At 34.6% G+C, this 17,526-nt stretch overlaps 2 protein-coding genes across 2 annotated transcripts; both read right to left on the reverse strand.

The window, feature by feature from the left end:
- Positions 1-4,167: 4,167 nt before the first annotated feature.
- Positions 4,168-7,133, reverse strand: LOC111988814 (membrane-anchored ubiquitin-fold protein 6). The gene is made up of 3 exons (XM_065771886.1): positions 6,520-7,133; positions 5,347-5,511; positions 4,168-4,461 (listed from the first exon to the last, which is right to left on the reverse strand). The coding sequence occupies exons 1-3, from the start codon at positions 6,647-6,649 to the stop codon at positions 4,406-4,408; spliced, it is 351 nt and encodes a 116-aa protein (XP_065627958.1). The 5' UTR covers positions 6,650-7,133; the 3' UTR covers positions 4,168-4,405.
- Positions 7,134-10,203: 3,070 nt separating this feature from the next.
- On the reverse strand, positions 10,204-17,525 carry LOC111988824 (uncharacterized; the record flags this gene model as incomplete). The annotated part of the gene is given in 6 exon segments (XM_065771887.1): positions 10,204-10,867; positions 13,011-13,153; positions 13,230-13,331; positions 13,522-13,677; positions 15,019-15,604; positions 15,606-17,525. Coding segments are annotated over 6 exon segments (3,135 nt in total). The 3' UTR covers positions 10,204-10,584.
- Position 17,526: the final 1 nt, after the last annotated feature.

Here is a 17,526-nt window from a genome sequence, read left to right on the forward strand (position 1 = left end):
TGAGAGAGCTCCACCTTAATCAAGTAGTCTTCTTTTCCTCTTGGAATAGCTCCACCTTAATCAAAGCAATCCGTTCTCTTCCATCTTAATTCACACAAAGAGTCATCCACTAAATCAACCAAACTCTAATACCATTGTTAGATCCCAAATAATATTATCAATAGTATTAGCAATCCAAAATAATAATCACACATAAAAACACAAATGTTTACGTGGAAAACCCTTTCTCCTTGAAGGGAAAAAAACAATTTCTCCTTGAAGGGAAAAAAACCACGGGACAAACTCTGGATCAATTCCACTATTATCAAATTAATTACAATATTTCTTGTGCATGTCTCACAGTTAAAGAAAAATCTCTCTTATTTTTCTTTACTCACACACATACTCTTTTTGTGTCTTCTCGAATGCGGCAATACCTTGCTTTCTCCTCCTTGACTATCTTCTCAAATGTGATAACACTTTGCTCTCTTCTCCTTGCGTTACCTCCCAAGCAAAAAACTCTATTTTCTCTCTTGGTTTCACGTTCTATTTTCTCTCTCCCATAAGGAGGACCCTTTGGCCAAAGCCCTCAAATTCTTTATAGTATTGTCTATTTNTATATATATATATATATATCAACTATTGTGATAATTTATTGGTCACAAAAGCATACGTATGAGATAATGCATACACATTGCATTCTTGATTTTTTCCTTTTTGACATTTTTTAGAAAACTTTGTTATGGTGTAGTTATTCATAGATCTATCATTTAGGATACTGGGTTAGTTTGGTCTGCAACTACAAGTCCTACATGTACTGTTTACTTTAGTAGCCTGGAATTAATTCTTCCAAATTGATGGATCCACATTCGCCACCCTCCATTTCCGCTGAGTTCTTTCTGCAGATACACTGCACTTTACAGCCCACCGCCTTGAAATGAATGCTTACTGCTTTGATGTTTCTTCAGCCTGCAATACTGCCTAAAATAACACAACTAAAACCAGAAATTTCGGAATACAATGTTGTTATAGCTAGCCTGATAAAGGATTCATCTTTTTTTTTTTTTTTTTTTTTTTTTTGCCGCATCAAAAGATTCATCTAATTAGTTAACATGATATTCTCCTCCTGTGATCCAGCTCTTTCTTGAGACAACACAGCGATGAGGAAGCAATATTCCATAGCTTTAGAGCTATCAATGAGCTAATAAAAGACATGTTGGAGCTTAAGGAAAGGTACACAGGTGTAGAGACTGAGCTAAAAGAGATGCATGACCGTTACTCTCAATTAAGCCTTCAATTTGCCGAGGTTGAAGGAGAGAGACAGAAACTCATGATGACTCTTAAAAGTGTTAGGGCATCCAAGAAGACCCTACTCTTCAATCGCTCATCATCCGCCTCCCTTGGTGACGATCCCTCATAGCAACACAAGTGACTATTGATGTCTTCCTTGTTTGCATGGTCCCAGAAACCATCCTGTACCGAGCTAAGAAGTTAATGCCCCCACGGATAGATAGACAGTCAACATTCATGAACTCGGGAGCTACTGCAATGGTCAACCACTTACGAGCTTGGTATAGGATGTCAAAAGCTAAGTAGCAGGTACTTTGTGTAAATAATACTGTGTTTTCCAGCCATTTCATAGGTTACTTGCTAGTATAAAAAATATAGATCCCTGTAACATCTTGGCTTTGTTTTAATTTTGGCCTTGCCTAGCTGGTGCAATTTATTCTGCTGTATAGTAAATCAAAAAGTTTTTGACTCAAAATAATTCTATTTAAATATTCAGAAGAATTACAAGGAATATTTTTGTCCACTCCCCCCCTCCCCCCCCTTTCTTTTTCTTCTTATTTCTTTCCACCTTTCCTTTTCTTGTTGCTGGAAATGTACCATTGCATTCAGACGATGTTATTTTTCTATTTTCTATTTTCGGCTAATAAGAACATCCTCTGGTTTTGAATTTTGATTTTTGCTGGATGTTGGACATTGCATTCAGAATTACGTTACACAACTTGTACCCTATATTGGTAGTGATGAGGGTAGGATGCTTATTGTGCAGAGTATCTTGCCAATTTTAATGAACTCCACTTAAGTTGAAAAGTGGTAAAACAAATAAGTACTCCTTTGTTTCATTTTCATTTTGTGGGATAAGTTACACATGCACTCTTAAGAGTCTTGAACCCATGACCTCATATTCCACCTAGCACTAATAGGGAGAGATGCTATTTGTGCTAGAGCTCATGGGCTGTGTGTTGTTTGATCTAAAAGAAGTTGAGAAACCGAACCAACTTCTAAAAATTGGGTTGCACAAGCCCTATCGTGAGTGGCCCAAAAGACACAGTTGTAATCGTTGTTTCTTGTTTGTATCAAAACTGACCTAATTGACCAAACTTGGTTTGAAGAGTTTGAACAGGATCCCTCTCCCCTGCATAAAAAATACTCCAACCAAATTGATTTGGTTAATAGTAATACAAATTTGAAATTCCATTTATCAATAGTTGCAATCATGGGGAGGGGTGTGAGTGTATGGAGATTTGGAAAATTATTAGGTGCTTTAAGCCATTTGATATATATAAATTAAAAAAATTTTAAAAAAAAAAGAGAAAGAAAAATTCATCTATATTTATATAATATCTAAAAGCTGAAGCATAACATTTATTGTTGTTATGCTTTAGTTGGGCCACAACAGTATAGCCATTCAGTCCATTTCAGTCAATTCGGTCCAATTTGGTACATTCCAGTTTACTTTGGTCCATTTAATCCAATTCGGTCTAATTTGGTTCATTTCGGTCCATTTTAGTCAACTCAGTCCACTTAGGTCCATTTTGGTTAACTTCGGTCCATTTGATCCAATTTGGTCTACATCGGTCCATTCGGTCCACTGTGGTCCATTCGGCAATTTCAGTCCATTTTAGACTAATTGGACCTTAAATTGATTCTTTTTGTATGTTGTCTTTTTTTGGGCTTAAGAATCCATTTTCTTTCTTAATTTTTGAGTTAAAAAGTATGATATATATTTTTTTTGGGCCAACCTCTTTAGTTTTAGGCTAAAAAACAAAAACGTAATAGACATTAGAAGTTAGAGATATAGAATCTAAAAAAATAATAAAAATGATAATTATTCAAAAGATTATTTTAAAATTCAAGTTTCAATAATATAGGTATTATACTTATATTTAGAAAGAAAAAAATGTCTAATCTTATATAACAATTTAAACTTAATGTAACATATTACAAGTGTTCATTGGAATGGCGTGTACATTTTTTTTAGTACTCTTGGATATGTTCAAACTAGTCAACTGAATATGATATATATATATATATATTTTTTTTTTAATAAAAAAAATCATTTGAACCTTCTCCATTTATATAAAAAATATTATAATTATGTAATTTAAATATTTTTATTAAATTATATATATGCTACTAGGTATTGTTGTTGAATGCAAAATAAATTATATGCTCCATCACATAAAACTAATAAAAATATAAATTACTTTTAAATAACACATGCGCTATTTAACCTACAAATTTTACATTGTATTTCTATATAATAATTATATTACATTTTCTCACACTAACGCTTAAAAAGTCAGGTGAGAATTAACTTTTGTATTAGGTAGTATGCTTTTATAGCTTGGAGTACCATGTCACATATATGTAATTCCAGAATAACTGATAATTACTCCACTTAGCCTAACATTAGTGTATGCAGCATGGGCATTCTGGTCTGGAAGTTATATATTTTTCATTCCTGCCACGTGGGAATGCCAATGATGGTATTTCCCAGCCCTCTGACAGCACCATTCTCAGCTTTCTTTGGATAAAAAAAAATTAAAATTTTTGGCTATTGGTATTTTAATTTTTTGGTAAAATGCAATTGGTATTATGTATCAGTTTCATAGGCTTCAAGTTCATTATGTATATGTGCTTATTGAATTTGTCATATTTTATGGTGGATCAGACAAGTCAGCATAAAATTATGAAGTTGATAAAAGCTGAACATAGTAGTGGTCATCTTAATGTTTACATGTCATGTGAAATTTTATTCTTCTAAGCAGTTTAACAATGTACCCCAACTCAAACCAATAATTGTTTCTTCTGTAACTTTTCTTTTCTTTTTAATTCCTTTCATCATTGTGCAAAGAAAACTCTCATAATAAATGAGGCTTCAAATCCAGCAATTTGCTCAATTCCTCTTCCACAAGCAATGAAGGGACCACAAGGTGTTGTTTGTTACTGAAGAAAACCACAACATCAAAGTAAAAGTTTGTCTGGGAAAGAACCTCCAAGCTTCTTGTTTCTGCATCTGATTAAAACCAGGGACCGAGTTTCTTAACTGAATCTCGGCAAGTATCTAACAGAAGCACATGGAGACACTAACATTAATTGAAATAATAAGCTGTGTGTTGATGTTGTTACTTGGGAGCTACAAGATGGAACATGAACAGCATATCTTCGATGGAGAATCCTTATGCACTTTGTCTGTATAGAATGCAACAACCATTTCTTGTTATATATGCTTATCCATGACTGAAATCTTTTCATATCAGTGATGATTTGGTTACGAAGGACTAGTTAAGAATAAATACTTCTCCCAAACTCCCACAAAAATTGAAGTTTTGTTCACTAGTACGACCTTATTTAAGGATAAGCCAAATGCAAATAACTAGCATGCTGTGTTGTTTGTTCACAAGTATGGTAAATACTAAATGTGGCAAAAAATGCTCCCCAAAAGAGTTTTTTTTTTTTTTTTTTTTTTTTTTTAAATAAATAAAATTGGTAATACTAAAACCTTTAATATTTTCTATGTTAATAATATTATGTAGCAATATAATGACAATGGATTGTTTTAATTGGTATGGAGTATCATTCTATTGTATTTTGAGAGTATCAAATAGTAATTTTCTATTGAAGACAACTATAGAATATGTGATGGTTTATGGAGATGGACCACATCTTAAGCAATGAATTCACCTAGAAGCTTGTATTCCTCTTAAACGAAGTAAACTAAACGAAAATGACCAATGCCTACCCAACCCAACCTACACCAATAGAAAAAAAAAGAAGTAAATTACTACATGCTTTATCAAAAACTGGCATTTTAACGAATAGAGATGCATCATATGCACAGAAAACAAATGGGTAAGAAAAGTTACTGTTTTTCATTATGGTGTACCCACTATCATTGTTATTAAGACCGTCATATATCCTAGTCATGATCCATAAAACTTCCACCATATTCTGCTGCTAAGTCAAGCTTGACCCATATACAAATTAATGCCATAACATCATGGAGACTTTTAACATACACAAATATATCAGAAAGTGTCTTGTGAAAATTGAGTGCCATATGATTTAATGAATTACCACTGTTTTTGTCAGGAAGAGGAGCCCTCACAACAACATGCATAGTGATTACACCACCTGGGAGACCACCAACTGGGAGCCTGGACTCTGCAATTGTTCTATTATTTTCCAGTATCTTTCCAGCATTGATAAGCTTCACATCGTTTATTGTTTTTGGACCATTTTCTTTTCTACCAAAGAGAGATCATCATATTCATGAGAAAAATATAAATCAAATTAACAACACAACACAGTATTGTGATCATTGAACTACACAAGAAGTCAATATTTTAGTCAAGATTACTTTTTTTTTCCTATATCTAATTATTTTAGTTTTTGGATGGAAAGCAAGATACTGTGGAACACCAATAAAATGAAGTTTGGGCTACATAGTGTGGTGCCAAAAAGAGCACTAACATATTAGAATAATAGAATCATATTAACTCGCAAGCATCATTTCTTATCTGTAATTGATCTCATATATGCTGACTTGAAAGTGGGATAGTGTTTCCAGCTAATTTTTGCTCGGATTCCACTATGAATAATGGTAATAGCGACATTATTTCTAAACATCATTTTCAATAATTGAAGCACATTAATATTAGTTTATATCTGGTTTGGTTCAATATTAGTCCTGTCTGGATTTCCAGGCCGGTTTCTCAAAATAATAATAATAATAATAATTGAGGCACATTAATTTTAAAGACTAACAAGTAATAACAATAGGATCCTTTTTCAATAATTCAGGTTTACAACCTGTCCCCCTAATCTATGCTGTTTCCAATTCTTCAGGTGCCAGTTTCACAATCAGCTGCGGTATAAGATGTAAAGAAATCAAAGGGAAAAGATACTACCTACTGCTAGTGACATAATTTGCGGAGAAAATCAACGAAAACATACCAACTAATTAGAATGGAGTAATGTCAAAAAGAAAAACCACATATTTCTCTTCAAGGCAGAATGGTAAACTTACATATAAAAGACTCACAAACAACCCCATGAATATAAAATCACATATAAGAATGAAAGGTTTCTAATAACATGTGTAAGTTTCTAAAACAATAGACAAAAAATACACAGTTCACAGTTGTTGACAAAGTACAAAAAGGCAGTAACTTGGAACAACCCAGATACAGAAATTAATGATGCATAGATAGTAGTCATATCAGATGGGGTGAGAAAAGATTTATAAACCTTTAGGCCATTGTGCAAGTATTTTTTCTTTGAGAGATGCCACTGTAGTAGCTGGACTATACTTGGTTGGCCCTATGTCGGTGCCATCAGCAAGCCTGAATTTGAGCTCAATCAAATCTTCACTAGCCATTGATGAACCACCCACCAAAAACCCTCCTCAAATTCGCATAACCAGAAATCAGATTCAATTCCCACAATGATTCAAGAACTCTTTTAACACAAAGCCTTCTCTTTCCTTATAGACAGATTTTTGAGCTGAGAACTAGCCAACTAGGAAACTCCTTGTAACATTAAAGAAGAAAAAATATTGAGAACCAAATCAATTCTAATACAATTTGCCACAAAAGATGACTGAAATCTTCAGCAAAAACATTGAAGAACCAATTAAGAACAGTGTTTGCCAACCGATAATATTGGAAATCCAGATCCAATACCTTAAAATGTCAACCACAGAGCAGTAACTGAACAGAAGTATACGAAATACTAAAGATAACTTCCTCTAAATTGTTTGATGTAGAGAGAAGACAAAGCAAGGAACCACCTAAATAGGAACTTTCCAATGAGAGATCCTTTTACCTGAATCTAACTGAAAATTCTAATGGTGTAGAAAGTGACTACTTTATTTTTTATATGATTGCTTGCCCATATTATTTTATTTTATTTTAATTTATAGAATAACCACTAATCTTCATGGACACTATTAATTATAATTACACCATGATTTGAATTTCTGAAAATTGGCCCACTGCTATCTGGCGATTCCCACACGTTAAAGATAAAATAAAATTCTTTGCTATATATATATTTTTTAGTACTTTGATGTGATTGAATATATGATGGTGTCATGTTACTCATTTTTTCAGAACAATTATATACATAGTACATACGCAAGAATCCATCAAATGCGCATTAAGGATGGTAACTAGTTTAATTTTAATTTTTTTTTTCCACAATATGGGATTAATATGAAACATCTGGTAGTATCAAGTATCAATTTTCAAATGATCCCCGCTAGAGAACAAAACTAAAGTTATATCAACATTTATATGACAATTCAACTGTCAAATTGCTATTAAAAAAACTACTCCAATGGGTGTCTCTGTAGTTAATGGAGGGGAGATTTAACTTTCCTCTAAAATGACAACAGAATCTGGAACTTAGAAAACAAATCAGATCTTTTGACTTTAAATTGGTACTAATTTTGATGTGTACCCATTTTATGGCATATTGTTTATAGCCGACACAAACATATAAACAATGAATTTGGAGATAAGAGAATTGGTCCTGTTTTCAATGATGTTATGATCCAAAGTTCATCATTAATGTTTAACCTTTATTTTATTTCTTTATTTTCCTTGGGGTGCACTCAAAATGAATTTGTCATATGATGAGTCCTGTTAACAATGCCCTTTTCCTTAAGTCATCTTGATTTTTGAGTCCAACATGCTGCGAGGGAAAGACACAGATTATCTGACGCCTTTGAACTTTTACTCAAGTGATATTGGAAATTTTATGCTGACTTGTCTGATCCACCATAAAATATGACAAATTCAATAAGCACATATACATAATGAACTTGAAGCCTATGAAACTGATACATAATACCAATTGCATTTTACCAAAAAATTAAAATACCAATAGCCAAAAATTTTAATTTTTTTTTATCCAAAGAAAGCTGAGAATGGTGCTGTCAGAGGGCTGGGAAATACCATCATTGGCATTCCCACGTGGCAGGAATGAAAAATATATAACTTCCAGACCAGAATGCCCATGCTGCATACACTAATGTTAGGCTAAGTGGAGTAATTATCAGTTATTCTGGAATTACATATATGTGACATGGTACTCCAAGCTATAAAAGCATACTACCTAATACAAAAGTTAATTCTCACCTGACTTTTTAAGCGTTAGTGTGAGAAAATGTAATATAATTATTATATAGAAATACAATGTAAAATTTGTAGGTTAAATAGCGCATGTGTTATTTAAAAGTAATTTATATTTTTATTAGTTTTATGTGATGGAGCATATAATTTATTTTGCATTCAACAACAATACCTAGTAGCATATATATAATTTAATAAAAATATTTAAATTACATAATTATAATATTTTTTATATAAATGGAGAAGGTTCAAATGATTTTTTTTATTAAAAAAAAAATATATATATATATATATCATATTCAGTTGACTAGTTTGAACATATCCAAGAGTACTAAAAAAAATGTACACGCCATTCCAATGAACACTTGTAATATGTTACATTAAGTTTAAATTGTTATATAAGATTAGACATTTTTTTCTTTCTAAATATAAGTATAATACCTATATTATTGAAACTTGAATTTTAAAATAATCTTTTGAATAATTATCATTTTTATTATTTTTTTAGATTCTATATCTCTAACTTCTAATGTCTATTACGTTTTTGTTTTTTAGCCTAAAACTAAAGAGGTTGGCCCAAAAAAAATATATATCATACTTTTTAACTCAAAAATTAAGAAAGAAAATGGATTCTTAAGCCCAAAAAAAGACAACATACAAAAAGAATCAATTTAAGGTCCAATTAGTCTAAAATGGACTGAAATTGCCGAATGGACCACAGTGGACCGAATGGACCGATGTAGACCAAATTGGATCAAATGGACCGAAGTTAACCAAAATGGACCTAAGTGGACTGAGTTGACTAAAATGGACCGAAATGAACCAAATTAGACCGAATTGGATTAAATGGACCAAAGTAAACTGGAATGTACCAAATTGGACCGAATTGACTGAAATGGACTGAATGGCTATACTGTTGTGGCCCAACTAAAGCATAACAACAATAAATGTTATGCTTCAGCTTTTAGATATTATATAAATATAGATGAATTTTTCTTTCTCTTTTTTTTTTAAAATTTTTTTAATTTATATATATCAAATGGCTTAAAGCACCTAATAATTTTCCAAATCTCCATACACTCACACCCCTCCCCATGATTGCAACTATTGATAAATGGAATTTCAAATTTGTATTACTATTAACCAAATCAATTTGGTTGGAGTATTTTTTATGCAGGGGAGAGGGATCCTGTTCAAACTCTTCAAACCAAGTTTGGTCAATTAGGTCAGTTTTGATACAAACAAGAAACAACGATTACAACTGTGTCTTTTGGGCCACTCACGATAGGGCTTGTGCAACCCAATTTTTAGAAGTTGGTTCGGTTTCTCAACTTCTTTTAGATCAAACAACACACAGCCCATGAGCTCTAGCACAAATAGCATCTCTCCCTATTAGTGCTAGGTGGAATATGAGGTCATGGGTTCAAGACTCTTAAGAGTGCATGTGTAACTTATCCCACAAAATGAAAATGAAACAAAGGAGTACTTATTTGTTTTACCACTTTTCAACTTAAGTGGAGTTCATTAAAATTGGCAAGATACTCTGCACAATAAGCATCCTACCCTCATCACTACCAATATAGGGTACAAGTTGTGTAACGTAATTCTGAATGCAATGTCCAACATCCAGCAAAAATCAAAATTCAAAACCAGAGGATGTTCTTATTAGCCGAAAATAGAAAATAGAAAAATAACATCGTCTGAATGCAATGGTACATTTCCAGCAACAAGAAAAGGAAAGGTGGAAAGAAATAAGAAGAAAAAGAAAGGGGGGGGAGGGGGGGAGTGGACAAAAATATTCCTTGTAATTCTTCTGAATATTTAAATAGAATTATTTTGAGTCAAAAACTTTTTGATTTACTATACAGCAGAATAAATTGCACCAGCTAGGCAAGGCCAAAATTAAAACAAAGCCAAGATGTTACAGGGATCTATATTTTTTATACTAGCAAGTAACCTATGAAATGGCTGGAAAACACAGTATTATTTACACAAAGTACCTGCTACTTAGCTTTTGACATCCTATACCAAGCTCGTAAGTGGTTGACCATTGCAGTAGCTCCCGAGTTCATGAATGTTGACTGTCTATCTATCCGTGGGGGCATTAACTTCTTAGCTCGGTACAGGATGGTTTCTGGGACCATGCAAACAAGGAAGACATCAATAGTCACTTGTGTTGCTATGAGGGATCGTCACCAAGGGAGGCGGATGATGAGCGATTGAAGAGTAGGGTCTTCTTGGATGCCCTAACACTTTTAAGAGTCATCATGAGTTTCTGTCTCTCTCCTTCAACCTCGGCAAATTGAAGGCTTAATTGAGAGTAACGGTCATGCATCTCTTTTAGCTCAGTCTCTACACCTGTGTACCTTTCCTTAAGCTCCAACATGTCTTTTATTAGCTCATTGATAGCTCTAAAGCTATGGAATATTGCTTCCTCATCGCTGTGTTGTCTCAAGAAAGAGCTGGATCACAGGAGGAGAATATCATGTTAACTAATTAGATGAATCTTTTGATGCGGCAAAAAAAAAAAAAAAAAAAAAAAAAGATGAATCCTTTATCAGGCTAGCTATAACAACATTGTATTCCGAAATTTCTGGTTTTAGTTGTGTTATTTTAGGCAGTATTGCAGGCTGAAGAAACATCAAAGCAGTAAGCATTCATTTCAAGGCGGTGGGCTGTAAAGTGCAGTGTATCTGCAGAAAGAACTCAGCGGAAATGGAGGGTGGCGAATGTGGATCCATCAATTTGGAAGAATTAATTCCAGGCTACTAAAGTAAACAGTACATGTAGGACTTGTAGTTGCAGACCAAACTAACCCAGTATCCTAAATGATAGATCTATGAATAACTACACCATAACAAAGTTTTCTAAAAAATGTCAAAAAGGAAAAAATCAAGAATGCAATGTGTATGCATTATCTCATACGTATGCTTTTGTGACCAATAAATTATCACAATAGTTGATATATATATATATATATAAATCCTAGGCAAGGATCCCAATAGAATACCAGATTGATTGCTACACTAGATCTAAGGATCACCTGGCTGTCTGGCCAGCTGGCAACTTGTTTGACCCAAAAGAGAATGTACACTGGGTGGATCCAGCAGCAAATACTCATATCTGCCATGTACCAGAATGCCACCATACATCACTAAGTAGTGATATATCCTTTAAGATTTACTTGTCCTTGGCCTGATCACAGGAGGCCTTAAAGCCAGCAAGCATGAATGAGATACCCTCCAGGTTTTGAAGGGGCCCAATTCAAGAGAACATAATACCAATCAAAGAAAGAATGAAAAATCTAGAAAGCCATGCTACTATGCAAGCAAATAGAAGAAAAAAGAAAAAGGCATAACATCGCAAAATGGGATATCATGGGAAAGTAATCGAGACAACCCAAAATTTAAGAGAGTAGGTGGAGAGTCCAAACTCCAAACTAGTACATAAGCTTATCAAGTCCCAAACCCAACTAATGTGGGATTCCTTTACACCCAACCTCACATCCACACCCAACAGTAACCAAAACTGAGACAAACACACCTGATGGCCCAACTGAAACTGAAACAAGACAAACAAACTGGAACCATATTAGAGCCTCCTAACCAAAAGCTTATGCTAGTGGGTAGAGAGGGCCGACAAGTACATAAACCCATATCAACTCTCAAACTCAATGGATTTTTTAGACTAATGGCTAAATGATTAAATTTACTATTTTTTAGCAACTTAAGCTTTTGGGATCAAGTGGTAGTTAATCATGGTATCAAAATCAAAGTAGGTGGTTATGGGTTCAAATCCTGTCTCCACTCTACCTCCAATTAAATTTTAAAAATCCATGTGTTGAGCCCCACTTATTAAAGGGGAATCTGGGCCATATATGAAGAGAAATGTTAGAATAATGATTAAATTATTTTTTGTCCTTTCTAAACAACTTCAACTTTGGGGATCAAGCGGTAGATTTACCCTTTCTTAATAGCATAAGTTTTTGGAATCAAGTGGTAATTTATCAAGATTTCTTTAAAATTTGAATTGGTATAATTTTGCACACAAGAAACAATAACAGGACCATTAACGGCAACTAGCAATAACGGCTGGCAGAAAAGAGCACTGAAAGAGGCAGTGCCAAAACACCACCAGATCCGGGAAATACATTATTCCATATAATGGATGTAGAGTGAACATTATTATTCCTTTAGTTGGAAGGACTATACGTATGAATAAGTAGCATATAATGATTGAATCATCATATCTCTAGACCAGTAGGGAAAATAAAATGAATATCAAGAACAAATTTCATTAGACTAGAATGACACAAGTGCACACACATCTGTAGCATGAATTATGAACCTAATAGTTTGTGGCATAGGCATAAGCATTTTAAGTTGAGGTGGCACATCAAACTTTTTGAAGTGATAAGCCTCCTACAATACTGTTTTTGAGCACTTGCTAGTACTTAAGATTTGAAGTGTGGCAAGACAAGGTAAAAGACCTCAATATCGGAAAGAAAAGCAAAAAAGAATATAAATTTTGAGAGCCCCAAACAATGTGTGCTCCCAACAATGCAAACAGGTAGTCGGTTAGCCAGGTATGTAAGGGATAATGTACCTCTGAAAATGGATGCTTGATTTCTTCTTTTCCTGCAGTGCTTCAGCAAGCTCAATTTCTAATGCAAGCACTCTTTCCAATGCATTACCACTAGATGAAAATTCATTGTATAATGGGTATATGCTTCCCAACTCTTCATTTGCCTGGGAAAGTAGAAATTAGTGTCTAGAATAGGGCACTAGCATGTTGTAAGATGGTAAAGGCTGCAAATTCATTTACCTTACGTAATTGCATTAGTTCTCTTTGTAAACCTGGAAATTTTGAGAAAAAATCATTATCATCTTGGGGAAGAATTGTATTCTCATGTTTCATTCTTTCCAACTGCAAGCAGAAAACTACAATTAGAAAGACTGTCTCAGACAATATACTTAGCAGAAAACTACAGTTAGCAAATTTAATGTCTGGACCTAGCAGCTATAAAGGACGAAATAAATGTTATATATGTTTCACCATGCCATGCGACAAGTGATATAAAGGCATCATTTTCCTTCACATTACACAAAATGTATACCTCTTTATTCAAGTGGTCCATGCTATTCTTCAGATTCTGAGCTTTAAAGTGATCATTGGTAAGAGCCAAATGATTTGTGTCAGGATGCAGCAAGTCTTCTTGATTTACAAGTGCATGACTTTGAATACAATTTCCACCCCCAGATAGAAGAATGTCCTGATAAATGATTATTCATGTAACTTGTTAGAGAGCAAGTTTTCAATCTGTCATATGAAAGAATACACATAATGGATGAACAATATAAGTAAACAATCTTTTCTTCATACATACACGCACATCTAATTTGAAGCTAACAAACATAATTTTTTAAGAAATGCACAAAACTACTACCTAATTCATGACAAGCAAGTCTTAATACATCACAGAGAAACTGAAGATTTTAAGCAACAGGAGAGAAATAAAATGCCAAATATTGAAGATGGAAACATAATCAACTTACAGTCATCTTCCTCAGAAAAGTAATTTACATACTGATTTATAACATGAACTTTCCAAGCTGCTGAGTTTCATTTCATCAAATCCCTAGAGCTAAGAAGGCATTTAGTGACACACAAATTTTTTCCAAAATGCTCACATGTTTATGCAAAGATGTCTCTAGAGTTGCCTAATCTATGGATAGCTGGACATGAGACTTTATGGGGAAAAATCGCTTATTATATAAGAAATTATTTTTGCCCAATTGCCGTTGACTACTAAGTTCAACAATTCCACTCCTTTAGGAACATATAAAGCACAAGCAACTAAAAATCCTTTCATGGTCTCTAGAGATAACCAAATCCTTGTCTGACCTCAGTAACCCAAACAGCAAAAATTATAGTTCAACATTAATTGCCCTTCGGCAAAAGCAACCCAAGCATGAACTCCAACCAAATAGGAGAAAAGCCGAGCATAAATTTGTTCATTTTTTCTTCTTTTTATTTTTAACTGTGATTATATTTGCATGTCCACTACATGATGTTTATACCAGTATAAAAGACATGACAAGTTGCCTATGAGCTCTAACTCAATTGGCAACTCTTTCCCTTATAAAAGCAAGATAGAGGGTAAGGTTGTGGGTTCAACCCACCAGGTGCAAATGTAACTTGCCAATAAAAATAAATAAACAAATAAAAGACCAGACAAGTTACAAGATTCCATTATGCTCTAAAAACATTCTCTGCTGAAGGCCAAAAGGTGGAGAATTAAATATCAGGATGATGTATGACATATAAATTGGTTTAGCTTCTCTTTTTTTCTTTTTCTTTTTTGGACTTAAAGTGCTCATTTTCTTATGTACAATTTTTTAAAGTCTTGCCTTTTTAGGTACAATTGTACTTTTTACCCAGCTTATTTTTAAACAAAATAATCCAATGAAAATAAGCTATATAAACCAACACATAATCTATAATATCTATTTGATTGAATTATACAGATAACAATGAAGTATAATAATTAATCTGGAAAGGGTGATTCCAACACACACACACACACACAAAATTAAAAAGAAGAAAGAAATACCTGCATGGGGTGCACATTCATGAGGTCAGTTTCATTAGCTGGAATCGTACATGCATATTCTGCTTCCTCACAATCCATTGAATTATCTTTGTCTGAGAGCTTACAAAATGGTTCCTCAGTTGGACTATTCCTGGGAGCCACATCTATACTTATTCTTCCATTGCTTGGAATGCCCAAAATCGGATTTTTCTGGTGAAGCTTTCCAACTGGCTCATCAGGCGTGCAATCCACATTGAGTAATCCACCAGAGCCTTCCTTCTGAACATTAATATGGGATGCAGAACTTTCTAGTAAATCTTTCATCAAGGTAAGCTCTTCTGCAATTTTAGATTTTTCATCATTGCATTTTTGCAAAAACGCTTCAAGCTCTTGCTTTTCTTCCTTACAGCATTCAAGGCTTATAAATGAGCACTCCTTTTCAGCCTTCATCAGGTCACAGGCATTCATTAGTTCACGCTTTTCAGAAAGTGCAGACTGTAACTCAGCTTCCAATTCCAAGATCCTTAACCCCAGCTCTTCATTTCTTTTTAAGTGAGAAGACTCAGATTTCTTCTTATTCTCAACCTCATTGATTGCGTCTTGTAATCCACAGCATTTCATCACTATGTTTTTTGGAGATGGAAAGGTGATGTTTCAATTCTTGCAGCTTGGTCTCATACTGTTCTTTGATAAATGCAATTCTCAATGACTCTTGCATACCAACTGGTGGTCCCTCAGGTTCTCTTTTCTCACGAACCGCATCAGCCTTGTCTTTAAGCTCTTTCAAATGGATGGACAAGTTCTTAAACTCTTCTGTCCTCAAAACCTGTTCAGCAAGCCTCTGGCTAAGTTCACTACATTTCTTCCGCAGCATTATCAGTTCATCATTATATCCTTCCAGCAAGGTTATATGAGCATGCTGTTCATCCACCTTGGCCTTAAGTAAAATAGATTTGACTTCTAGTTCCTCCTTGGAGAACATCAGGTTATCAACCTTTTCTTCAGAATCCACTAACTTGTGCTCCAGCCTTTCAACCTCAAGAGCATGCCAACCTTTCTCCCCTTTCAAAGTGGCCTCCACATTTTCAGCCCTAATCTTGTATTCCTCAAGCTCATAAGTTATAACACTGATTTTATCAAGAAGTACCCTGTTCTCAGCAGTAGAGGCTTCTAGCTCAGACTTTAAGGAGTCAAGGCTTGTCAACAATCTAGCATTCTCTTCTTTGTATATGACTTCTAGTTCCTCCTTGGCGAACATCAGGTTATCAACCTTTTCTTCAGAATTCACTAACTTCTGCTCCAGACTTTCAACCTCAAGAGCATGCCGACCTTTCTCCCCTTTAAAAGTGGCCTCCACATTTTCAGCCCTATTCTTGTATTCCTCAAGCTCATAAGTTATGACACTGATTTTATCAAATAGTACCCTGTTCTCAGCAGTAGAGGCTTCTAGCTCAGACTTTAAGGAGTCAAGGCTTGTCAACAATCTAGCATTCTCTTCTTTGTATTTGACTTCTAGTTCCTCCTTGGCGAACATCAGGTTATCAACCTTTTCTTCAGAATTCACTAACCTCTGCTCCAGACTGTCAACCTCAAGAGCACGCTGACCTTTCTCCCCTTTCAAAGTGGCCTCCACATTTTCAGCCCTATTCTTGTATTCCTCAAGCTCATAAGTTATGACACTGATTTTATCAAGTAGTACCCTGTTCTCAGCAGTAGAGGCTTCTAGCTCAGACTTTAAGGAGTCAAGGCTTGTCAACAATCTAGCATTCTCTTCTTTGTATTTGACTTCTAGTTCCTCCTTGGCGAACATCAGGTTATCAACCTTTTCTTCAGAATTCACTAACTTCTGCTCCAGACTTTCAACCTCAAGAGCACGCCGACCTTTCTCCCCTTTCAAAGTGGCCTCCACATTTTCAGCCCTATTCTTGTATTCCTCAAGCTCATAAGTTAGTAGTACCCTGTTCTCAGCAGTAGAGGCTTCTAGCTCAGACTTTAAGGAGTCAAGGCTTGTCAACAATCTAGCATTCTCTTCTTTGTATTTGACTTCTAGTTCCTCCTTGGCGAACATTAGGTTATCAACCTTTTCTTCAGAATTCACTAACTTCTGCTCCAGACTTTCAACCTCAAGAGCATGCCGACCTTTCTCCCCTTTCAAAGTGGCCTCCACATTTTCAGCCCTATTCTTGTATTCCTCAAGCTCATAAATTATGACGCTGATTTTATCAAGTAGTACCCTGTTCTCAGCAATAGAGGCTTCTAGCTCAGACTTTAAGGAGTCAAGGCTCGTCAACAATCTAGCATTCTCTTCATTGTAATGGGCTTCACTTGCAAGACAACGATCATGTACCGCCTCATCATTAAGATGCTTCTTGTGAAGCTCAGCAAGTTGCTGGAGTAGATCTTCTATCCAGGCTTCATACTGAGTTTTTGTGAAAATGTCTCTAACAGCTATATCTATCAAAAATTCATGCATTTCAGACAGCTGATTTTCCAGAGAAGAGCATTCTTCCCGAACGTTTTTAAGGCATA

This window comes from Quercus suber, unplaced genomic scaffold (assembly GCF_002906115.3).
Source record: "Quercus suber isolate HL8 unplaced genomic scaffold, Cork oak 2.0 scaffold_50, whole genome shotgun sequence".
NCBI lineage: Eukaryota > Viridiplantae > Streptophyta > Magnoliopsida > Fagales > Fagaceae > Quercus > Quercus suber.